The following is a 25,051-nucleotide window of genomic DNA, read 5'->3' on the forward strand; positions in this document are numbered from 1 at the left end:
TAAGTTGAAGGAACAAACTTCCAGGCTTCAGATGTGGAGTTTCATCTGGTGTGCAGGGAACCTGCCCTCATGGCTGCTTTGGAACCTTTCCTTACATGATCAGTGCAAAGTGCTCGGTGGCTCTGGTGCCGAGCAGCCGTCCTGAAGCAGCAGCCTGGGAGTGGGAGATGCAGCTCCTGGTGAGGGCTGGTGGAGCTGAGATGCTGCTTGCTGATCCATTTCCACTGCAGCGTAGGAGCTGCTTCTCCCCCAGACCAGGTTTGCAGCTCTGGAGATTGCACCCATACACATTTGTGAGGACTGGCAATGGCCACAGCTCCAAGCTGGGCTTCTGTACTGTTTATGAATATACGTCAAAACAGTGTCTCATCCCTCTGCTCCAAACAGCAAAACAAAACAAAACAAGTTCCTTTGTATCCAAGAAGAAAATTATTAGCAGGAAACTAAACTGCTGTCTAACTTCAAGTATGAATAATTCTGTTCCAAACCCTAACGCTCTCCTGGGATATTGGTTATAAATTTGTCAAATCTGTTATTCTTTTGAAAAAGCTGTGCTCGATCCAGACGGGGAACTGAGCAGGGAATACATCGCAGGGATCCCTGGTCTCTGTGTGGAAACAGAGTGTATCTGAAATACATCTGACAGAAAAGTGACACTGGGTGGGAATAAGCAGCCAGCTTTCTGAGTACGGTTTCATGACATACGTAACTCAGCACGCGTGCCTCCCACTTCAGCAGTAATGTGTTGCTGGAAAGGGATGTGTGAATGGCTTCAAAAGCTCAGGGAATTTCCACTAAAGGAGGGAGTGGCAGGTGGGACCGACAGTGGCTCCGGGAGCTCTGGCGTTTCCCCGATGATTTAGTTTGTTACCTTTGGTTATGAGCAAATGCTCAGTCTATTGCAGACCCACTCAGCCTTTGAATACAGGCTTCCACTGCTCGGAAACCTCACCACAGCCATCTCTCTGCTTGGCACTGCTGTCCTCACACATGGTGAAGATTCATTGCCCGCTTAATCTGGCAGCCGTGCCCAGTTCCACCCCGGGGTATGCTCTCTGTGTGTACAGCTGGTTCTACATCCATCCATCTTATGCACAACTCCAACTTCAACATATTTAACTGGCAAATCCTTATGCTATGCTGCCTCTGAAGCACAAATCCCTATTACTTTCGGGGAAAGTAAACGTTTGCATCTTCAAAGCCAGTGGAAATCTATCCCTGTGCTCCTTGGAGAATGCCGCATTACCTTCCAAGATGGAAAGGCACTTGCCATATGTGGCAAATCAGATACCAAGCACGTGTGTATCTGTGTGAGACACTGCCTAAGATGCTTTTGCCACAATGGGTTTGGGTGCCATCTCTTCTTGCTCTGACATGTTGAGTGTGCAGGTGGAGATTCTCATGAGGCAATAGCAGGTGGCAGATTTCCCAAAGCTGCTGGGGGAGCAGTTGCCCAGCATGCATGCACACACTGCTGTATATAGCAAGGATATATATTTGGGCTTGCATGAGCCTGCTGTGAGTGCTCAGAGCACAGTATCTTCAGGCTGTGCCTGGAGGAAGGGGCTGCATGAAGGAATCACTGGCCCATCTCCACCTCTAAATAAACCTGCCCAGGGCACTACTTTGCCCACTGACTTGCTGTCCTCTGCACTGTCCGATGGAGGACACAGTCTCAGGTAGCATGATGGCCCTGACCACCAGCATGGTCCCAGGCGATGCCAGGGCATGGGTGGGGAGATGGCATGGGCCGGAGATGGTTCACACCAGAGGGACAGACAGACACCTTGTTCGGGGGCAGAAAAAGTCATGAGTGTGAATTGTGCCTTTAGAGCCAGAGAGCATCCCCCAGTCATTCTTCTTTATCAGTGTCTTTGTTAGTTGACTGGAGGTGGGCAGCACCTCTCCCCCATGCCCACAGGTCTTTACCTGCGAGGCAGGTCACATCCTTCCCAGGGTAGCAGGGGGCTGCCCTGTGTCCTCTGCTGCAGACCTGGGCTCTGCCCTCTCCTCGGGAGGATGCTCAAGGACAGGGGCCTCCTCTGTCAGCAGAGGTGTCTGGGTTTCACAGCTGTGGTAGCAGCGGGTGTCACGGTGTCAGCAGAGATGTGCCCCGCTCGGTGTCTCTGACAGGCGAGTGCCCTAATTCCTAGCAGACTCTCCCCATAGCAGCAGGCAACAAAGTAGATCCGGAAATTCCTGAGCTTTGGGAAGTGGGCTTTAATGTAATTAACTGCAACAGAAGAAGAGGTCAGATAATAGGGGCAAAGGTTTCTCTTTAAAATGAAAAAGGAGGTAAATGAAACCAGCTGCCCAGGATCCAGTGCCTTCATTAAACATGGGATGATGCTCGTGGTCCCATGCAGCAAACTGTGAATCTTTCCAGAAAACCATTTTAAAAGCAGAACAGGACCTGGAGCTGACAGGATAGAGATGTGTAGCTGGCCCAGGTTTGCCTAAGTACCTTGGTGCCTGGCGCTGTCCTTCTCTGGGAGCTGTGTACACCCTGGCCTTGCTGCCTGCCAAAGAGCAAGGGCATTTCTGACTGGCAGCTGTGCTCAGCTCTGCCTCAGTACTGCTCCCAGCTCTTGTCTTTGTGCCTTGAGCCTTATGCTACACTTCCAGCCAGGAACAGGGGCCAGGAATTCCTAGCACTGGCATGAATCCCTTCCCAGCCCTTGGCTGAGTCTTTCCGTGCACCGTGCTCTGGTTTGGCAGCCTCCAGAGCGATACAGTCACACCTCTTTTGCAAAGTGCACTGGTCCCATTCTGGGCTTCTAGGGCATATATAAACGGGCTTTTTAGAAATGGGGTAAATTAAACAGAAGGGGGAGAGCTGGTCTCAGCTTTGTATAGTACACTAGGGCACACATATTGGCTGTATATGGCCTTTCCTCTGAGATGTATGTCTCATCTAGGATTTAGTTGCTAGCTCCCTCTTTTCCTTGGCTGGCTCTTTTCATGTCCCTGCAGATTGTCTGTCTCCAGAGATAATGGCATCAAACTGGGGGTCACAATGAGTCAGTGCTGCATGTAATTGCCTATATCTATTCTCTCCTATATTATGAGAAACAGCATGGTCTGCGCCCATGGTGGGCATGCTGATATCTCCTAGGCTTTGGGACCAGCTCTGGTGCTGCATCATACATACGCAGAGCCCACTGGAAGATCTGCCAGCCTGTGCTGGAGACAAAAACCTGCTCCATGAGCTACACGTCCTCTGCTGAGTCACGGCTGCCAGAGACCCTGGGGAGGGTCTGTCCCCTCCTCTGGCACTTGGCAGAGCACCAGGAGAGGAGGATGTGGATGCTGCAGCCCCCGGGGCTGGCTCAGCCCTGCTGCCTGTGCACTGTGCTGCTGCCTGGGGAGGTGCTGTCAGCGCTGGAGCTCTCTGCAGCTGCTGCTGGCTTTTCTGGAGGTTGGAGAGTTCAGGGTTTTTTTCAAGTCAAGTGCACTGAGTCACTGCAAATATCAGCAAAGCTGCAGCCGTTGCTCCAGGGAATAATCCACGCCTAATGAGCGCTTCTCCTGCTTTAAAGGCCTGTCGGTTGTTTACATTTTGCAGATTTCTATACTGTCTTCACTGACAGTTAAAGCTCTCAAGAACAAGAGCTCTCCTCTCAGTGACAAAGCCTATAGCTGGAAATGGCTCACCCGTTCCTGAGTAGCCTGGTACCAGCAAAGCCCTCAGTGCCTCTCTGCCTCGCAAGCCTTGTGCAGCGGGTGCCATTGTCACTCTTTCCCAGTCTGGGGTGGTTGAAAGTACTAGCTGGTGTCCGAGTACCTCCTAGGCAGATCTGCATGAGATCCTTTCTCATCTCACAGGACCTCATAATTGTCTTCAAGCTCTGCTCAAATACCCGAAGCCGAGGCGCTCCGCTCCTCACCACCCCAGGAGACGTGCCACCAACAAGATCTCCTGACACTGTAGCCAGTTTACTTCTGCCTTTCTTCCCCCCACCAGTCCCCATTTCTCTGGCTTGTTAACAAAGGTGTCAAAAACCCATGACCGTGGCACTGTCCCAAGGCAATTCTCTTCCCTGCAGGGTCTCAGCTGTGCTCAGCACAGCAGCACATTCCATTGCCTCTTCCATGCAATCCCTGGGAGACAGAAGCTCCTCTGAGGCTTCTCTGGAGAGATGTTCCTCTCCCTTGGCAGCTGTAGGTTAAAGCACACTTTGTGCTTGAATGAGAGGATGAGGAGGTACAAGCCTCCTTCTGCTCTCCAAGAGGTTTATTCTGAGGTCTCTCTAACTCCATCTTTTCCCAGTCAGTGCAACCTTGTTTTTTATGGCCTTTCCGCCAGTTTTTGGCCCAGGTGATGGGGTTTTTCGTCCACAGCAGTCTGAAAAATTCATTTCTGTTCAGCTCTTAAGTGCTGTGCTAAAATCCAAACATCTGCCATCCCCAGAGTCCATTCCTTTGTAATTTTGCCTTAAAAAGTAATCTTTGTAAACCCCACCACTGCCTGCTGCTTACAGATCTGCTCTCCTCCCGGCATCCAGTGGTTTGATAGCGTGTAAGTGATTGGAACAACTTTGAACACTTCCTAAGTGCCCCCCTGGAGATAATCTCTGCCCTTAGCACCTTCCAGTCATCATGGACATACAGAAATGCCTCTTGCCTCCTTCCCTGGGTTACACACCATTGGAACGGAACCAGGATGTGACTGGCATGATCCCCTGCTTTGCTGGGGATGCAGCCGGGACCGCATGCTGGAGGGGGGGCTGCCAGAGGAGATTCTTCTCATGTAATGCATTTGCAAGTTGAGCCTGTAATACATTTCTGTTCTGGGACAGCTTGTGCTGGCACTGTTCCTCCTTCACCACAGCTCTGCAGAGTTTCAAGTGCATTTACTCTGTTACCTGGAGCAGTGAGACACAAAAACCCTCACTGGGCACTCATGTATGCTGTACACGTGGCAAGTGCTCCAGCTGAGGCTGAGTTAGCTCACAGCTTCCTTTGGGGATGCCCCTGCATTCTAGCACCCAAGTGAAGCAGCCACTGCAGCTGCTACAGCAGCTGTCTGGTACGGAGAGGATAGAAGTTATGGAGAAATCCATAGGTGAATCCACCTTTCTTCAGACCCCAGGCCATCATCCTGTTATCCATCCCAGAACCCATGGCTGCACTGAAGTCTGTGGAGGGAGAGAAGCCAAGTGAACATGGCTCCAGTGAGGGATGGGAGGCAATGGCTGAGCCTCAGACTCTTCCTCAGGAGGAGCTAGCTGGGATTGCCTCCAGCCACAGGGTGTTTGCACCCCAGGGCAGACTGCTTCTCCTTATGTCCTGAGCAGGAGCCAGTATTGAGGCATTTCAGAGCCTTCTTCCCACACCTAGAGACAGATGATTCACATCATGATTGGCAGCACTATGACTGTGTTTTATAAAAGCAAGCACATGGATAACAGGAATCAGTGTCTGTATGGGAAACACACCTTGACATTCCCAGAGAAGAAGGGATTCCTGTAAGAGCAGGACTTGCCATGCAGGTAACAGCCACAGCATTTCTTAAGTAGGAAATCAGCTGTGGATTTGGTGGAAGATCATGCAAGGAAGGTGCAGGTGTGCAGGGATGCTGGGAGGAGCGCTCACTCTGATGCTACAGGTCCTCAGCCTTTGCACTCCACGGTGGCTAATCCTTTGTCAGAAACACCATCAGGGCTGGAGTGTTATTACTGCAGCAGGATGTTCATGAACGGTCCTGGCTCTGGCAACTCTGGACCAGTAGAGGCCCTGTACAGTCCCCCCTGCAGACCAGCCATTGAATAGAGAATGTCCCATGGCAATGCAGTTATTCCTATGGCTGGGAGCACAGGCAGCGTCTCTCATCCCCTCCTGGGTGTTGCAATTTCTAGTGTGTTTCAGAGGGAATTTGCTTCTCAGGACCTTTCTCCCCTCTGTTCTCCAGTAGCAATCATCCTGGGCCCAGGGAAATGCAATTATCCTGGGGTGACCCAGGGGATGGGTTCAGATGGGATGAGCCAGGTGAGTGGAAGATCTCCCAACATCTCCCTGGTTGTGGACCCCAGGCGTTACTATCACAGACATTGTGCTGGAGGGCCTCTTTCCGTGGGTTCTGCATGAGATCTGTGCAGAGGGTGCTGCAAAACCTTTGTGGGTTGGGTGCTCCCAGCCTTTGGCATTCTGGTCCCAGCATTTCACCAGCAGTAGTTAAGAAAGTGCTAAACCTCCCATGGTTTCTGCAGTGCAGGATGCTCAGTGTTCAGGAAGCATCCACCTCACACTCTGTTTGGAGACTGAATGCATTTGCCAGACACAGGCACAGCCAGAGAGCCAGGGCAGTCTGCAAGCAGGGACTGCCCCAGGGCAGAGGAAGCCTCTTGGCATGGGGCAGCAGCAGGAGGGGAGGACGTTTCTTGGGGCAGAGCTATTCCCAGCTCTCTGATCCTTGTGTTCTTGTTTTCCTTCCAGTTACTACATTGATGGCCGAGTGGCCAAAGTGACGGACTTCCTGAAAACGCGCCTGTTGGACACACTGTCTGACCAGATCAGGAAAATACAGAAAGTGCGTGAGTGCAAAGGGTCTGTAAGGGGCAAAAGGGCACCGTGTGCCCAGCCTTGGCACAGCTTGAGGCCAGGGCTCCAGCCTCAGCATCAGTGTGCTCCCAGGGGAGCTGCGTTCCAGCCTCAACGCAGTGAGCCCTCATTCAGGGGATGGAAGGAAAGACCAGGCAGCACGATGCCTGGCCTGGGGTGGGATGCATGCCAGCGAAGGAGGGAAGCAGTCACAGGCTGCAGCGTGGCATGCGGGGATGCGGGCTGGATGCATGGGGCAGGGGCAGGCACTGCCATGCAAAGCCTTTCTAAAGCAGCTGACTGGCTTGAGTCTCCCATCCGTCTGTTCCTGAAGGGAGCAGCATATATCATGGGTATTCTCTAAAACTTACTCACAAGGACAAGGAGAAGAGGGAGCAGCAAGGCAGTACCAAACCACCCCGAGCACGTGCCTGCTTGGCAGGGAGCTCCTACTGCAGTATCTTGCCCCCCTTGCTCACAGTGCGTGAAAATGCTGCTTGCAAAGTTGTGACAGTTGCATTTCCAGGGTGGTTTTCACCAGTGGAGAATGACGGTCATTATAAACAACTGTATTTTTGTTTCCCCTCATGATCCTGTTTTGACTGTCTTATAAAACCCAGCTGTGCTGGCGTGCAGTGTCAGAGCCCATGGCCCTGCCTGGCTAGCGCAGCCTGCAGCAAGCTCCTCTCCCCACTGGCCAGGGGAATGAACTTGCACCTCTAATAACTGGGTAGGTGATGGAGCTTTGCAGGGTCCCCCCAGTGTGGCTGATATGGGGCCAGGGCTGTGACTAGCCTGCTCAGTTGTCAGTCCCTGAAGAAATAAGGAACACTCAGTGAGCAGGGAAGGCTTTAGGGACCAGAAGAGATGTCCATCTGTCTGTCTTGTCTAGGTTCTCATAGCATATCAGTCACCACAATGTCTTACTATTGTAATTCCCACAGGGAGAAACCGTAGGATGCGTAAACAACTCAAAGAGGCCCTAGGAAAGGGGATGCGAGGGTCGGCACGGCAAAACTGGAGGAGATGAGCGGCTTGCCGCGTGCTCTGGCACAAGCTGGGAATCATCCACGCATGCGGATGATCCTCCTGCTGCGGGGAGGCGTGGCGGGTGTCTGGTGGGGTCAGCACGGGTGACATCAAGCAGCACTGTCTGACCCTGCTCCCACTGCGGGTACAACGTGCCACAGAACTGGTGGCACGAGTCCACCTCTGCTGCAGGTTGGGAACTTGCTGAGGAAGGAGCAGGACACCATCCATCCCCAAACCAGAGGCAGCAAGGAGCTGCCCTCAGTGTGGGTTGGATGAATCCTGACATCCATGGGGCGGGATTTGGTCTGTGTGAGGCAGGACCAGGGAAGGGCTCTCCCAGGAATGCCAATGTGGCTGAGGAAAAGCACAGCACTGGGTGCTAATAGCCTGCAGCTTGGCTCTGAGTCCGTGCATCCTGTCGGGGCTGATTAGAGCAGCTGGGCTTGTCCACTTCCCTGTTTTATTGCTTCCTCTCTGACTGGGGAAGGTGGCGGGCTTAGATAATTACAGGCAGGATGCCAACACCTCTGGGGCTTCAGTCAGGGATGTCAACTCTCACAGGCTGTGAGTGGGAGGCAGCCCAGAGCTGGCGTATTTAACATCTTTGAGGGATCCCAGTCCACCCAGCACATTCCAGTGCTCCTCACTAATGGGGCAGAATCTGTCAGGCTGCACAGAGCACTCCTTGGGCCGCTGGGTTTGCAAACATCTGGTCACAGGCGCTCATCGCCCGGCCTGGACAAGTGAGATTGCGGGAGAGAGGATGGGGCATTGCATGGTGCTGGATGTTGTCTGCACGGGGAGACAGCAGTTCCAGCCATCCAAGCCCTCCTGTCCCGCTGGGCTTCTCACAGGGGTTTGTGCTGCCGCTGGAGCCTAGTAAGGGGTGGGACAGCACGCTCAGACCTAATGTCCTGCCTGTGCCAGGGACCCCTCAGGTGGCAAAGCAGCCCCTGCTCAGCCATGGGGCTGGATCTACCCTCACCCAGCAGCATCCACTGCTTTCCCCTCAAGTGCCCACCATTCCTCCATGTGCCTCCAGGACATGTCCCAGTGCCCAAACACCACAGAGCTGCTGGGGCTCCTGTGCTCTCTGTGCCTGGCAGCCACCTTCCATGGGGACATGGAGAGCTGAGGTGATGGGGCAGGACAGCCTGCAGAATGGAGAGTGTGTGGAGACCACAGGGAAGAGCAGGGTCTGGTTTGGGAGCATGAGAGTACATTTGGGATGGCATGTTTGGAGCAGCTCCAGAAGATGGGTAGTGAACATCTGGTAGTGGCAGGAGAGAAAAGAACAGTCTCCCACCACCCAGCAATGGTGAATACACCTGGTGCCCATGCCAGGGTTAGGCAGGCGCTGCCTGCCCAGTAGCACTGTTACCAAAGGTCTCTGTAAGCCTTCTCAGGACATAGCACAGGAGATGTCTGCCTTGGCTCTAAATCACAGGTTCATGAAAGCCATTTTGGTTGCTTTTGTCTCTGGCACAGGTAGTGAACACATACACACCGGGGAAGAAGATCTGGCTGGAAGGTGTTGGTGCAACCTCAGCTGGAGGCATGAACAACCTCTCCGATTCCTACGCGGCCGGGTTCCTGTGAGTTATTCCAGCTCGCTGGCACCAGGGTGCTGTCAACCCCACGAGCTCTGAGGGCTTGGCTGCTGCAAAGCCTCTGCAGCCGGGAGAGGGACAGCTCTGTGCCCAGACACCACATCTGTACCCCTCCCAGGACTCCCCAGCAGCCCGGGCACTGGTTTTTGATCTGTAGTATCCCTATTACCTCTCCTCAGCTCTGCTTTCCTGCAGGTGACCCAGCCTCTGGCATACCCATTGAAAGAGAGTAAGGAGGGGACCACTCGGGATCCCACATGGGTACCCACTGTGTGCTCGCAGGGCATAGGTATGGAAGAGAGGTGTGATCTGAGCACGCCAGCTCCGGAACCCAGGGCTGGAATCCCGACTGGCTTGCCTTGCTCAGCAGCTCAGGATCACCTGGGCTTCCTCCTGTTCTGCATCTTTGGTTCAGGCTGCAGCCACACATCCCTGCGTGTATTCACTCCTGGGACTCCTGCGCAGGGGAGCAATTGTCAGGGCTCTGCGTTGGGAACCATTTTCTCTCCTTCCAAAGCTACAATCATTCCTGGCTCCTGGGGCTTGTCTACTGGCAGGGCCCCGTGGCATGGCCATGCTACTGCAAACCCCAGGTTCAGGTCTTGAGAGCTGGTTGTGATCACAAAAGATGGAGGAAGATTACCCAGGCTTTTTGGGGAGGTGTGGGGACATGTCTGGGGTATTGGGGTTGTGGCAGGCTGTGAGGGTTGAAGACTTTGCCCAGGAGGTGTGAGGAGACAGCCTGGCGCAAAGGTCCAGTCCCCCTGCTGAGACACGGGGTGCAGAGTTCTGCAAGCTGGGGAGCACCCCAGGCTTTGGGCACAGGGCTGTGATGCTGGGGTGCATGCAGGGGCTGAGGCACCAGGGTGCCTGCACCAGGGGCAGAGGCATGCAAGCTTTCCGGGCAGGAATGGTAGGAGCTGGTTAACACCCAGCTCACAAAACCACCTGAAAGCTTTAGCTCAGGTGCTGGGAGCAGGCACGAGGTTGGGTGCATGCAAGTGATACCATGTGCTGGATCACATCTGTGCCACTGGGGCTGGGTGATCCCCCCCACATCATCCTGACCCTGCTCCCTCCATCCTCAGGTGGTTGAACACGCTGGGCTTGCTGGCCAGCCGGGGCATCGACGTGGTGGTGCGGCACTCCTTCCTCGACCATGGCCACAACCACCTTGTGGACCACAACTTCAACCCCTTGCCGGTAAGTCTGCCTGGGGGTATCGCACTGGCGCTGGCTTCTTCCTGCTCATTTGGGGGGGTTCTCTCCTTGCGGCCTGTCTGAACTCTGCTTGATAATGAATTTTTCCAGATCTGTTTCCTGCTGCATTAATAGGAGGTGTTAGTTCGTGCCAAACACATGTTGGAGGCAGATGGGAAAGCAATACCTCTTCAGCTGAAACTTCATCTAGTGCCCATACTCCGTAGCACGGGAGGGAGGCTGGTGCCACCAAGGGATGCCAGCTCAAACTGCAGAATTGGCGGGAGGAAGGGATGTGGCAGAACCACCATGCATGGCCTGGGGCTGGGTGCAGGATTGCTAGTGGTGAGCTGCGGAAGGCAGGCTGGAGCCTCTGCACCCGACTTCAGATCTCTAGAAAGCAAGGTGAAGGACATTCCCAGCTTCAAAGGCAGCAGAAGTCTTCACTAGCGCCCTGCAGCATCCCTTGTTCTTCAAAAATGCCAGGGCAGGGAGGAACTCGCAGCACATACGGTGCTGATAAAGAAACCCCATGAAAAGCCTGCTAAAACCAGCAGGTTTCCTTTTCCTGGGGGAGAGGGGGTGGGGCTAGTAAGTATGCTGGCTTGTAAGTGGAGAACCTGGCAGCGCAGCTGGAAACCCTGCATCTTCCCTGGAGGGGGTTTATTGGTCCATGACCCAGCAGACAGTGCCGGCAGGCTGGCGATCCGCGTCAGAGAGGTGCACAACCCTGATACTGTGAACTTGGTTTTGATGCTGCACTGGGACTTTGGAGCAGCTGCAGGGGGTCAGAGGCTGAGGGAGCCACATCTCAGTTGGCTCTACCTACTCAGGCAATGAAAACAGCATCTCCCCAACAGCATCCCTGCGCATCACGGGAGGATGCAGGAGGGGCTGGTGGTACAAGATCTGTGCTATCCCTCTCAGCATAGCTCTGGAGGGCAAGCCAGTGAGCAGGAGAGCACAGTCCCCTGGATGTGCTACTCCTGGAGCACTCAGGGCTGCTCCCACATACACCGCTCCTGTAAGTGTACCTGCAGTTCTGGGGGCCCTGGGCCAGGGGCAGCTTGGGGCACTTTGAATTTTGAGATGACTTTGAGGATGGGGCAAGCACTTCACAGATTTCTTCTGAAAAGCCCATTCCCTTGGCCAAGCCACATCATCCGCCCACCCCCTGGGGCCTCAGCTCCTCCCCACCCACCCCAGGATGGCTCCTGGCTGCCTGGGGCCAGTTGGTGGCCAATGGCCATCTCTCCCAGCACAATGGGGCAGTGGGTGGCCCATGCCCAGCTCTCCCAGCACTGTGGGGCAGCAGCCCTGAAGCAGCTGGAGCAGAAGTGCACTTTGGAAAGACATTAAAGCCAGAGAAGGAGTTAGAGGAATAAATCTCGGGCTGTTGAACACAATGAAGGTCTTTAAAGTGGATTTTACTGTCGATTTAAAGATAAGTCTCCCAATAAGTTAGATGCCACCCTCTTCATGGCTGTTTCCTCACTGTCCCATGTGCTTTGGTGTTGACATCCCACATCCCACCACTGTGTTCCTGCACAAACACTGGCGGGTGCTTCCCTAACCCCTTTCCCTCCACTCCTGCGCTGGTAAAGAGCCACAGGCAGATGCAAACTGACGGGGGGTTTAAAAGCTGCAAACACCAAAAGCTCAGTGAGACCGGACCGTGACCTGCTCCATGGGGCAGCAGCCGCGCAGTTCCCGTGGGAGCTATCAGGGAGATGAAAGCCGCTGACTGTACCTGTGCGGGGCCGCGCTGTGAAATACAATCTGCTCATTAGCTGCCGCGACAAAGAGGTTTCCACATGCTGGCTGGGCGTGAGGCAGCTGCCTGCTGAGAGAAGGGCTGCACTGACACGGCATCAATCACAGCTCTGGCTGGCAGCTCCTCAGCAAGCCGGGAGTCAGAGCTGCGCTCCCTGTAGGAGCCTTTGCACCTCCTCCCCTGCCACTGCTGATCCCGGCTTGTCAGATAACAGGACAATGTGTTCTGGTGCTGACCTGAAGTGAGCCTTTTACAGCAGCATCCTTAGGTGTCAGGTAGTTGCATGGTCCAGGGAGAGTTTTCTGCACGGTCCAGGGATGGTGAAGTGATGCAGATATAACCCTCATCCTTGTGCTAAAGAGCTTCCCATATAAAACCAAGTGATTTGTAGTCCATCACCATAGGAACACTACACTGCTGCCATGTGAGCTCTCCTCCCTGTCCTTCAGCTGATCCTGAAGCTGGTCTTTTGGGTGCTGCTGGTCTTGTTCATGGTCTTTATTAGGGCATATTACAGCAGATGATATAAGGAAGCTTGTGAAAAGTGGTATAGGTTCTATGTTGGGGGACCAATGTGGGAGTCTCAGCTTCTAAATCACATTTCTTTCTGCCTGTCCTCTGGGACTGCAGTGCTGCGGGAATTTGTTATCTTCAGGGGAAGGAGCAGGCAAATCACTGCACTGCTCCATGTATAGAAGGGTTAGAGTCGCTGCTGTGGCCCTTGCTGTGAGCTAGTGAGGGGTAGCAGCACGTTGGGTGGGCAGAAAGCAGAGCTGCTCTCTGGGCACGGGCACTGCACAGCAAGCGCAGGCAGCCTGGTGGGACTTGCTCTGTGTTTTCTGAGTGTCAGCCTTGGCTTGAAAATAAATTAATGGGGAGCAGAGCAGGAGAAACTGGACAACATGAAGTTCCCTGGCCCTGACACAAATGTGGTCAGGCTGGGGAACAGAAATTCTCCAGCTGACCTTAATGCAAGTGAGCTCAAGTGTTTTAATACTTCGTTATTTTTGAGATAACTTTTTAATGTATGGCTGGAGTGCTTTTTCTTTGTGAGCGATTGGGGCAGCCAGCTGTGTAATAGTCCGGGATTGTGCTTGAGAAGCCCTTCAAATAAAGCCTTTTGCAGGTACATCAGGCTGCCCGCTTGCACCTAAGCCCATCTATTCATGTGTGTGGGAGAGAGGAGCAGAGGAGACGTTGGGCAGGAGCAGCACTGACATTTGCTCTTCACAGGCCAGTGCCTCTGAAATGCTGCTCTGGCATTTAGTAGATCTAGGCTCATTTCAGGCACACACTGTACCTACTCCATCTCTCTTTCCTTAATCTCTCTCTGAAACAGTCCAGAGGGATGTAATACGATAAATATATTGCATCTCTCTGGACTGCTTCAGAGAGAGATTAAGGAAAGAGAGATAGACTATATACACTGTACATACACACAGGTGGGTGTGAGCTTTCTCTTCAGATTGTTACTACATGTTAAGGACCTTTCTGAACACTCTTCCAAATGGCACTTGCCTCTTTTTCATCCATCCTTGGTAGTTATTTCTGCTCCCTTAATGAACAGTGCTGTAACATTATACCTATGTGTGGAAAAACTTGGGCAACACAAATCCAATGGAAACGCCAAAGCTGAAATCCTGATTGCTGTGGCTCCTCTTGGACTTTCACCTAAGGACTGTGAATGGTGAGATATTTGGTTCTCCTGGGTCAGATAGATGCTAAAACTTCTTTTCTGCATAGAAGTTTCATATGCAGCATGAGAAAGGCCCGGCGGGATCACAAGGTGAAGCAATGGCAGGGGCTGCCTGCTCAGCTGTGGTAGTAGAAGACAATATGATATTGCCTGTGAATTGATGGCGTCCTTGAGAAAGCATTGCAGCAGTGCAAAGGTCTGTGCCTGACAGTGCGGTGGTTGGACGCTTGGATGCTGCAGGTGATTTTTCACCTCCTTTGCTTAGCCCAAAGGCACTGAGTTGCTCAATGGGAAAGTTAGTGCCTGCCCTGCATGGGAGAGGACCCTGGGCTCAGATTGGGTCTGTCCTTAGTGATGTGTCCCCTTCCTAACTGGGCTTTCATAAAAGCCCTGGTGTGTACAAGCTCGGTGCCAGGCTATGGCTGTTCCCAGCATCTCTGGGTCCTTAGGGCAGAGCCACGGTGCAAGCCACATCCTTGGGATGCACCTGACAGTTTGGTACCAACAGCACCTACCTGACCCATCCCCAGCAGGGCTCCAGTAGGCCGCCTTGGTCTCAGGGTGCACAGAGGCAAGTGGTCCTCTGGTGAGGTGCGGTGCCGGGTGCCAGGGGCAGGAGGGTGCCCCCGGGCCACGCTCCCTCCTGCCGCACGTACGCGCTCCCCGGTGCGCCCATTAGCTGAGCCGGCTTGGCCGGTGGCGCTGCTCACTGCAGCTGGGGAGGTCCCAGCCGCCTCCCGCCCGGTGCCTCTCCCTCGCCTGCGCTGTGCAGGAGGGGGCCCTCCCCAGCCCAGGGCTGCGAGGCCAGGTCCTCACCCACCCGCGCCCACCCCTACCCTCCCGTCCGCCCGCCGGGTGGCTGCGGGGCTGCTGCGCCGGGCAGCGTCCGGAGGCAAGGACCCGCCATGCGCAGAGGGAAGCGCACGGAGGGCCCTTTCCTCAAGCGCTCCCGCTCCAGCCGCCGAGCCCGGCCAGCTGGCTGTGGGGCTGCGGGAACTGAGCCCCGCTGCTGCTCCGGCCCATCTGCACGCCCAGCACTGAGTCACTGTGCTGCGCGCATGCAGCCGGACGGGCTCCAGGGGTAGGACTGCGGCTGCTGTCCCCCCCAGTGGGGACCCTTGGCTTTGGGGTCGTTGATGGGAGATTTGGGCCGCAGCATGCCATGCGCCGCACAGGCAGAGGACGAGGCACGGACCCAAGCCTGGGAGCGACAAGGGGTGGGGAAAGGGAGCAGGTCCAGTGGAGCCTGCACACACATGGAAACTGTTCCTTATGACCATAAATCTGCCACGTGGGCGTCTGGCACCCCCATCTGCCCCACACGTTGGAGCACTGGCTCTGGCGGGAGTGATGCCTGCAGACAGAGAAGGGTGGAAGAGGCAGGAGCGGGCAGGAGGTGTGTGTACAGGACGGTCACTCGAGCCACAGGAGGGAAGGATAAAATCCCAGGCAGGGCAGTTGTGCACAGCGGAAAGGCTCTCCCAGGAGAGATGCAGCCAGAGCATGGCCTGCTGAAGGGCAGAGTGGAAGTGTGGCCCTCCAGAAATCTCTCCGTACAAGTGCCTGAAGCAGTTCTGAGCAGGGCATCCCCTCCACTGCCTTGTCCTTTCAACCATGACCATAGCACATCTTCAGGACCCTGTCATCCTCTGCTCTCTGCACCCTCACTGCATTCAGCCTTCTAGGAGCCATAAGTCTGCTCCGAGGCTTGTTTTATCTTTGAGCAAGGCGACAGATTTAAAGCACCTAAACTCTGCTTGCTGTCACAGCAGATTCAGGGCCCTTTCCTTCTTAGTGCACCATAAAAGAGTCTCTGAAGCACATATGCTTGGACTCTCAAATGCATCAAAGCCATGCTGTGGCCAGCAGCTGGGGCACCCATCCGCCAGAGCTGCGTGACATGTGCAGACCCAGAGCCAGGCTGTTCCTCCTGCGCCAGAGACTGGGGCAGACACACACTCCACCTGGGACCAGCAGCAGCATCTTGTACTTGATAGGATCAATACAGCAACTGTCCACATCTCTCAGAGGCACCATGCTAGTGACCTGCCCTCCTCAGTGACAGAGCCATGCTGGGGCTGTGGAGGAGGTGGGACAGCAAGACCCTTCCCAGGGTGGTCTGGTGCTTGTCAGCAGGAGGGAGGGAAGTCGCATTATGGTGAAAAGCAGCAGCGGAACAGAAAGCAGCAAAGAAATTGCATTTGATTTCCAAGCCTTCTGATCTAGTGGCTCTGTTCCCTTCCTGTGGCCTCCATTGCCTGGTCCCTGTTAGGGAGAGGTGATGACAGAACAGAGGTTTGGCTGTTCCTCCATCTGCTCAGCTCTCCGGGAAGGTGGGGGCGCTGGAGACCAGCTTGCGCAGGTCAGCAGTAGGCAGGGGCCGCTTCCTACTAGTCACTTTCACAGTCTGGGCAGGCTGTCCCCTTGGTGCTAGCAGTGCCTGACAGCAATTCCTGTGGCTGCTGCTTCCACAGCAGGAATTTTGCCTTTAATGTCAGTGTTTGGTCTCTCTCCAAAATGGAGAAAATGAGAAGAGACAGAGACAAGGGAGAGGGGTTGAGCAAAGGGTGTAGCAGCTTGAAGGCTGGGAAGACGTGATGCTCACTGGAGGCTTGGAGGGTTGTGCTCCTGGCACTGCTGGGGAAGACCCCTGGCTGTAGGATGAATGGCTGATGCTCACCCCAAACACGGATCTTGTGGTGCTGCTGGCATCAGTGGATGAGAATGCTGCGCTCTGAGCTCATGGGAGCATGCACATAAGCAGGTTGTTAGGGATGGGAGCAACTCTCCTGGCTGTCCCCACGTGCTGCACTTTGGGACTTATTGCAGAGTTGTTATAAAACGTGACCTGGTTTCCTTTCCCTAACCACGTGTAGATACTCAGTCCAAAGGGCTAGACAAGAGCCAGCCTGCTGTAAGCTCCCATAAGTGCACAACACAGCCACAGCAGCAACTGTTCTGTTCTGTTCTACAGAGCTGCTCCTACCCTGGTCAGTGGAGTTGCTGCCCACCCTCACTGTGCCTGCCTCCTCTCCCTTCTTAGTTGAATGGCACTGAGGTGCAGGACTGCAGGACTGCAGCCTCTCAGGTCACACTTCAGCCTAGACTGAGAAAGCTGCAGCAGAGAAAGCTGCCAGGAAGATGTGAAGGCGGAAGGCGATGCAGGAAAGAGTGGTGTGAGGTGAGGAGTTCACAGCCGTTAGAGCAGGAAGGAAGAGGATCAGCATGTTGAAAGCAATGGATACCCGGGCAGAGACATCAGCATCTTTGGGGGACTGGTGGTGGGCACCCGTAGGGACTGAGGATAAGCAAGAAAGGAGCTGGGTAGTGTCAGCTGATCCTTTCATAGGTGCAGGTACCTGGATCAAAGCAAGGGTCTGTCCTGAGCAGGAGAGGCAGGGAAGTGTAGGCAGAGCAAAGGGAAGAGGCAAGGGGGCACTTTGCTGCAGCATCTCCATCAGTGCTGGCCCCATCCTCCCCTGCTGATGCCACCAGCTCCTGGCAGCCTGAAGCCCCCTCATTTGGGGCTGGGAGGAGTGGTGTTCCCCATTCATAGACTCTCTCTGAGTGTCCCCATGATGCGCAGGGCACACATGTAAATTACCCCAGTATGGCAGCAAATGCTGTAGGAGACTGCTCACCAGGCTCTCAGCTCTTCAGGACCTCCACACAAGGAGAGTGCACACACAGAGTGGCAAAAAGCTCAGACCTCTGAGGATGGGTGTGAGTGAGCTGTGAGGACAGCATCAGTGCCTGCTCCCAGAGCTGGTAATTTTGGTTTCAGCAAGTATTCCCTTTGGATAGAGGCTCTGCCGCACTTTGCTGGTCACAGGACCTTGCACATGGTTTGGGTGAGAAAGCATCAAGCTCCCACAGTCCAAGAAGCCTGTAAAACTCAGGGATAATGTTAACAGCGGCATTAGTCCAGGTTTGTTGGAGGAACAACCAGCCATGGCTTGAGCAGGATGTAAGGACCTCCGCAGGGAGAAAGCTTTGGATGCCGAGGATCTCTTTAATCTAGTGGAAACCAGAAAACAAGAACCACTGGTTGGAAGCTGAAGCCAGGCAAATTCAAGCTGAAAATAAGGAGTAGCATTGTTAACAGTGCTGATGTTTAACTGCTGGAATGGACTCCCTGAGAAGTGGCAGCTTCTCCATCTCTCCAAGCCCTCACAACCACAATCACTACTTTTCTGGAAGCTACTTTTGCCAAAACAAGCCATCAGGCTCAACAGAGGAATAAAAGAGCAAAGCACTCTGTCCTGTGATATACAGGAAGGCAGACCAGCCAGCCCTTAGCTCCATAAGGATTGCTTGGACTATGGAAAAATGCAGAAGGTGCAAGAATGAAGCAGTCTGTAACAGGCTGGTGAAACTTGAGTGTGCCTGAGGGATGGAGAAAGAGCTTGGGCAGCTTCAGAAGAGAGAAGAAGCAAGAGGAAGAGGAGGAGGGCCGGCAGCAGCCAGTTGGTGCTGGTGGTGACACAGGGTCACAGAGCCATGCCCTGCAGCCCCAGCCAGAGGAGGCTGTGCACCGTGGGGTCAGCAGCCGCTCATTTGGAGTTTGGCTGCCTTTGCTGGTTGCAGTCCCTGTGAGACTGAAGGGCTGTGGCTCTGCTACTCAGTTTTCTGGTTATGGCAATGTCTTCTCACATGTGGTGAGCTCAGAGCTGAACTCGGGTGGGCTGTAAAGCTGCTCTGCTGCCTCTGGGAGAGAACACTGGCGATACGCTCCTATGCCCTTCCTGGTGACTGGAGACCTAGTCAATAGGTCTGTCTGAAGGTCTGCCTGATCAGCCTCGTGTCTCCAAAAGCTGAAGTATCTAAAAGCTCTTGCAATGAATTAAAAAGTGCAAACAGATAAAATGGGACCCTCTGGGTCCCTGCCTGGGCTTTACCTATCTAGTGGAAAGCTTGTGGGTCTTCACTGGCCCCATGGGGTTCAGAAGATATGGCTGGCCTGAGCTCTGCACGTCAGCTCACTTGAGACAAGCATCCTCCTGCCCTTAAATCAGGGGTCCTGGCCAGGAACCTCCTGAGGGACAGGATGGCTCTGCCTTCCGGTGTTCCTTGCCTGCAGCTCTGGGGGCTGCAGTGGCAGCACCACTTAGTAGGTCTGCAAAGTAATTAAAGCAAGAAAGCTCCCTTGAATTCCCACAGGACTAATAGCAGACCAGACTCCTGTCTGCTATTCCTCTCCTACCACTACAGCTGTACTGCTGGCTCAGCCCTCATGACGGGAGCTCTCTGTGACTCCGAAACCCAAATCCTTTCTGCTGTTGCACTGGCTGGAGACACAAATCAAGCTGGGCATTGCCATAGCAGCCTCTGCCAGGATGCCTGGCACTGTGTTGTAAGGCAGGCACTTCTCTTTGCAAGGGGCATATGGATGCTGCCAGCCTGGTGGCCACACTCGCACAGGGTTTGCCATATAAGAGGAGGTGCCAGCTGCTGTCAGAGGTCCAGGAAGAGATCACTGATGAGTGGAAAAGCCATCCTGATTGCACCTAAGCTGGGTTTCAATACCAACTGCTTCTGGAGCTGGTCCCCATTTAAACAGGAGCCAGCAGCTGCAGGTGCCCAAGAGCCCTGCGGTTTTAGTCGGGGTTTGCTCATACCGGTGGTAGGAGCAGCCTCTCGTCTCGTCCAGCTGGGAGAAGTGCCCACCCTGGCAGGTTTGTTTCCATCATGCTAGGTGCGTGTGTAATCCATCACCCAAGTGCTCAGCATCACCAGCTCCTCCCAATTTATTGCAAGGAACATGACTTTGTCCCCTGCCGCAAGCGGGCTCGTGGTGATGCAAAAAGCTGCAGCTGTGTTCGGTGCTTCCCTGCAGTCAGCTGAAGAGCTCAAGTGCCTCAAGGTTGGGCTGATGACTCCCTTTCCAGCCCCAGGTCATTTTTCTGGCCCTGCTTTGAACTCTCTTTGCTATTTCCACATCCTTCCCTAAATGGAGTCTTTGGAGCTTGCCTTGCCAGCAAGCCGAGGTGAAATCAGTGCTCTCCCCTCACCTCCTGCAGATGCTGGAGGGACAGGTTGGTCCCCATGCTGCCCTATGGACATTGCCTGCACCAAAATGCTGCACATTCAGAGGTGGTTATCTCACACTGCAGAACAGCTCACCCTGCATCACTGCTGACAGCCTTACCTATCTCATGGCACCTGCATGGTAGCTCAGAAAAGCTGTGTACCCTTAGCTGGATCAGAAGCTCACAAAACGTGGCCAGTGCTTCCCAGAGAGACAAGCATGTGTCCTTGTGAGATGGAGATACTGAACAGCACAGCTTTGCCTGTGAACTGCCACAGCAGGAGCCCCAGGGTCAGCTTCCCAGCTTTGCAGGGGAGCAGGGCTTGTCAGAGCACCCTTGGGAAAGGTGTACATCGAGACGTGAGATCTGGCAGCAGATTGTGGGGCTGGGCAGCTCCTGGCACCCCCACGTTGCAAACGTTGCTGTTGCTGAGCCTTGAGAGTGGAGGGACACTGGCATCAAAGCAGCAAACCCCCAGGAGACCACCCTGCCCAGAGGGGTGGGTGCTCAGCCAGAGGCTGGGCCTGCTGATTCCAGCTCCCCATTGCGACAAGGCCACCGTAAGCCCCCTGCAGAACAACTCTTGAGACCCATATGGAACTTCTGAGGGTGGCCACGAGGTCTCTGGCCTGTACCACTCCCATAACTTGTGAATGAAAGCAGCATCTTGTCAGTGGAAATATAAAAGGACGTGAGAAACCCCAAGGGGGCTGCTTAGAGAGACTTAAAGCCTGAGCTGACAGGTAGCTAGAGGCAGTGAGCTCATTTACTTTTAACTCATTTAACATGGGGCTGTGCAATCTCACCCTTGGCCTCACCGTAAACTCCATTACTCATCCAGTGACACTTGCTAATCAGGATGGCTCCCCAGGGAGCCGGGAGTGTGCTGGGCACTCCTTCTCCTCCCTGCAGTGAGCCTGAGCAGGATGGCATAGCATAGTTTCCCACAGCAGAAGGCTGGCACAGCCTGTGCGGCATGATGCAGGCAGGGATATCGCCAGGATGCCGAGCAGCACTGCCAGCCTTCAGGGACAAGGACCCATGGGCCTCACGGACAACACACGTCTACAGTACTGAGCCACTGCTGCTTGACCTCCCTGGGACCTTCAGCCTCTTGGCTGAGCCTGCTTGGGTGCACAATCCTCTCACTTCACCCTGGCATCTCCTCCAGGGCCTGGGGTTTGCAGGGGAAGCAGTTACCAGGCTGGTGTGGCACAAAGCCCCGTGGTTTTGGCCGGGAGCAGCAAGAGGAAAGCAGGAGGCAGCTTTTCCTCCATCTCCGTGGCAAAAGCTTACACAGAAAGTGGGTCTTTGCCAGGCCAGCCTAGCGCTGCTGGAACATGTCAGGTTCATCTGAGCTGGGCTGGAGAGACGATGGGGATGGCAGTGCGGTCTGGCCAGGAGTATTCGCCTTGTGTCAATTGCTGCTGCAGCACTGCTCTGTGTTTCATAACCTGTCCTTTCCATTCAAAACTCATGTTAATAGTGGCTCTTTGAGGGCTTCCCATCCATGGAACGTATACATGTAGGAGGGATCTGCACTTCAACCTGCCCATCCTGCCCTGTAGCCTGGGGTCCTGGAGAACCCATTCCCACCAGCATGCTCCTCTGCAGTGGCATACCTCATCCTGGCACTATCCTGACCAAGCAGGGCTTTCCTCATGCCTCTTCAGGCAGCGTGCAGAGCCACAAGGTACTTGAGCCATGCTCCTTTTCACACCAGCAGCACTGCTCACTGTATGGGTCAGACGCTGCCAGGCAGAGCACCCCTGGTACCAGTGTGACCACCACTTCTGGGTGTTCAACACTGCCCACAAGGATGGGGGATCACCCCAATTTCTCTAGGGCAGCCACTCAGGATTGCACAGAGGGGGTTATCCAAAGTGCTCCTGTGTGTGAAGATGCCCCAGCACCCAGGCACTGCCCAATGCACCCACAGGCAGCACCCAGAGGGGCAGCATGAGAGGCTCCATCTCACCAGCATCACCAGGGTGCTTGGAGCAGCAGCAGGGCCAGAGCCCCATCCTGCAGAACAGCAGGCTAGCACCTAAGCCTGCCCTTTCCCTTTCCACAACCCTGCTTCATTTACCGCACACCTCCCAGCTTCTGCAGCAGATGGGGGGGGGGGGGCTACCAGTAGCAGCCTCCATCACCACACAGCCTCACCTCCCTCCCCAGGGCCTGGGACCCATCCTGTGAGCAGAGCGAGGCTGTGCCTTGGGGGAAAATGTAGTATGTGGTGATGTGATTAAAGGCTGCATCATTAACGCATGTGTGCAGGGGCACGAACAGTTCCTATCTCTAGAGCGCTTGACTTTCCCATGCTATGTTCATGGGTGCTTAACTCCACAGGAGACATACCTCTGGGAAGTGGAGCACCCTCAGCATCATGGCCATGAAGAGAGCTGGGGAGCACAGAGGGCTCTGGTCTGCTCCAGCCCCGTGTAGAGAGTGGGGTTGAGGGTGACCTGTCTGCTACAGAGACATCACCATCCCATGTGCATCAGCTGGAGCTGCTGCACAGGTCTGCAGCATGGCTACGTGCAGGTCTGTGGGAACATGCAAGGGCATCCAGTGCCGCACCCCATGCTCCACAACCCAGCCAAAATCTGAGCTCCTTTAGAGGGTATCATTGTCTCTCAGTGTAGGCAGAGCAACATATTCCTCCCTTAATCTCTTTCCTGGAAACAGCTATGCCATTTGGGCTTTGGCTGCATGAAAAAGCTCACACCAAGACAGACTTCTGGCACGTGTTTTTACCCCAGCAGCCAAAAGTTTGCTAGCAGGGAAGCCAGCCTCTCCTGCCCGCTCCCACTGCGAGCCAGGGGGGCTGTTGTGCTGCTGACTGTCCCCTCTGTCCCCCAGGACTACTGGCTGTCCCTGCTCTACAAGCGCCTCATTGGTCCCAAGGTGCTGGCAATACACGTGGCCGGTCTCCAGAGGAAGCCCCGGCCTGGCAGGGTCATTCGTGACAAGCTTCGCATTTACGCCCACTGCACCAGCTACCACAAGTAAGCGGGCTGAGGGAGGCTGGCGGGTGCAGGGTGGGGATAAGCAGGACCCCCCAGCATGCGGGGACCATCGCAGACATGCTGGGCCGGAGACCAGCGGCTGAGCAAGGTGGGTTGGCTTCCGAGGCGACTCGCTCAGATGCTGCTCTGGCCGCTGTCGCAGCAGAGGGAGCGCACGGGAACAGTGATGACTCCGATGAAAGTCACGGCAAGCCCGCGCCTGGGAACGGGGCCGGCCGGGGCTGGTGCAGCGGCCATCGGGCAGCCGAGGCAGCAGAGATCAAGAGGGTGGATTTCACACGAGGGGCCCCCGGTCGGTCGGGTTACCCGCAGCCCGCACTGCCAGGGAGCCCGGCCTGGTTATTGTTTCGCTGATAAGGTCTTTGAAAGCGCCCCAGCGAGCCGGGCGGGGGCAGCCGCCTCCCCCGCAGACACAAGTTGCTATTGTGGAGGAGGAGAGACTGTTTCTTTACACAGACCAGATGCTTTCAACATGCCTCCAGCTCAGTAGGAAACCTTGTCCAGTAACTGACAGGTGCAAAGTGCTTTATAGCCTTTGTTTGGGGCTGCCTGATTAGGCAGGGACAGAGGATCAGTGTCTGGACCTGTCATTTAGGTGCCCCGAGTGGTGGGGGCAGATGCCACTCACGCAAAGAATTCCCCTCCGTTCTCAGCCCCCTCATTGCAAGGCCTTGGGGGAGCTGCCCAGAGATTGCCACCCCACTCAGGACAGCAGCACAGCACCCTTTTGAGATGTGCCACCCCTTACTAAAGAGGGGGAGGCTGGAAAGGTGTCATTGTGGAGCTGGGCTTCATAATGAGGAGGTGGCATCTCCCTATGGAGGGACAGCCAGGATCACTGTCCTGTGATGTCCCCTCTGTGATCACTGTGATCACAGTGATGTCCCCTCTGGATGGCTGCGTGAGGCCAGTTTTACAGAGACCCTCAAACCCCTTCTTGGAGGCAATGCTCCTGGGGTCCATGCCAGCACAGCCCTCAGCTCTTGCTCTCCCCTCTGCAGCCACAACTATGTCCGCGGGTCCATCACCCTTTACATCATCAACCTGCATCGATCCCGGAAGAAAATCAAGCTGGCAGGGACGCTGCGGGATAAGATCGTCCACCAGTACCTGCTGCAGCCCTATGGCAAGGACGGGCTCCACTCCAAGTAAGTGCCATGCTGGTGGCTGGGGCTGCCACCGCTGCCCTGTCCTCGATGCCACCACCCTCACCCTCTCTTGGTCGCGCAGGTCGGTCCAGCTCAACGGACAGCCGTTGGCCATGGTGGACGATGGGACCCTCCCCGAGCTAAAGCCTCGCCCTCTGCGCGCTGGCCGCACCCTGGTCATCCCTCCGCTGACCATGAGCTTCTATGTGGTGAAGAACGTGAATGCGCTGGCCTGTCGGTACCGATAACCCACGGCTCAGAACTGACCAGCCGGCCCCCTCCTGCCCCTGCGCACTCCCCAGGACACGCTGTCTCCTCGGCAGCCCGCACAGCCGGACCAAGTCGGGCGGGCACCGTGACGTGCCGTTGTCCTCCCACCGTCCGGCTTGGCACCCTCTCCTGCCCTGTGACTGCAGAGCTCCGCTTGGCCCTGGCCACCATCCGGAGCGCTGCGATGGCCAATTTGCAGGGCTTGCCGCGATCCGTCCCACAAGCTGCAAGAAGCACCCGGGGTCCGGTGCCCACCGACTGCCGGGAGGGCTGGGGCACCCTATCCCGGGCTCCTCAGGGTGACCCTCCAGCAGGCAGGTCCCCCTTTCTTTTGCACCTTCCAGGGCGGCGGGCAGCGCTGCCGGTGCAGCAAGCGCATGGAAGCAGCTCCCTCTGCTGCCGTCAGCCTGACCGGGACCGGCGCGGGGATGCTGCCGGGAGAAGGGGCGCCGGGGGCCGCACGGGGCGGGGATCGAGGGGCCGCGGCTGGAAGTGCTGAGAATTAAATGATACAGCCCGGAGCGGAGAGGAGCGGAGCGGAGAGGAGCGGGGCGGAGGGAGGCGGTGCCGACGGGCAGCCCCGGCCCCTCCCGGGCGGGGAGCGGCGGCCGGTGAATGTGTCCTGCCCGGGAGAGGGGCAGCGTCGAGGGCAGGAGCAGCCGGGGCGCGCCGAGACGCTACCGGAGGTGTAATAAAGTTGGGCTGTCGAACACGCCGGTG

The 25,051-nt window shown here is 55.4% G+C and overlaps 1 protein-coding gene across 2 annotated transcripts in view; it reads left to right on the forward strand.

The window, feature by feature from the left end:
- HPSE2 (heparanase 2 (inactive)) overlaps positions 1 to 25,041 on the forward strand; it is a 111,719-nt gene extending 86,678 nt beyond the window's left edge. For both annotated transcript variants that reach the window (XM_065672025.1, XM_065672027.1), the window contains 6 exons: positions 6,436 to 6,529; positions 9,061 to 9,167; positions 10,271 to 10,385; positions 22,747 to 22,892; positions 23,915 to 24,061; positions 24,144 to 25,041. In XM_065672025.1, coding sequence (XP_065528097.1) covers positions 6,436 to 6,529; positions 9,061 to 9,167; positions 10,271 to 10,385; positions 22,747 to 22,892; positions 23,915 to 24,061; positions 24,144 to 24,309 — 775 coding nt within the window. In that variant the 3' untranslated portion in view covers positions 24,310 to 25,041. The remainder of the gene's footprint in view (positions 1 to 6,435; positions 6,530 to 9,060; positions 9,168 to 10,270; positions 10,386 to 22,746; positions 22,893 to 23,914; positions 24,062 to 24,143) is intronic.
- The last annotated feature ends 10 nt before the right edge of the window (positions 25,042 to 25,051 follow it).

Source organism: Lathamus discolor, chromosome 3 (assembly GCF_037157495.1).
Source record: "Lathamus discolor isolate bLatDis1 chromosome 3, bLatDis1.hap1, whole genome shotgun sequence".
NCBI classification, from domain to species: Eukaryota; Metazoa; Chordata; class Aves; order Psittaciformes; family Psittacidae; genus Lathamus; species Lathamus discolor.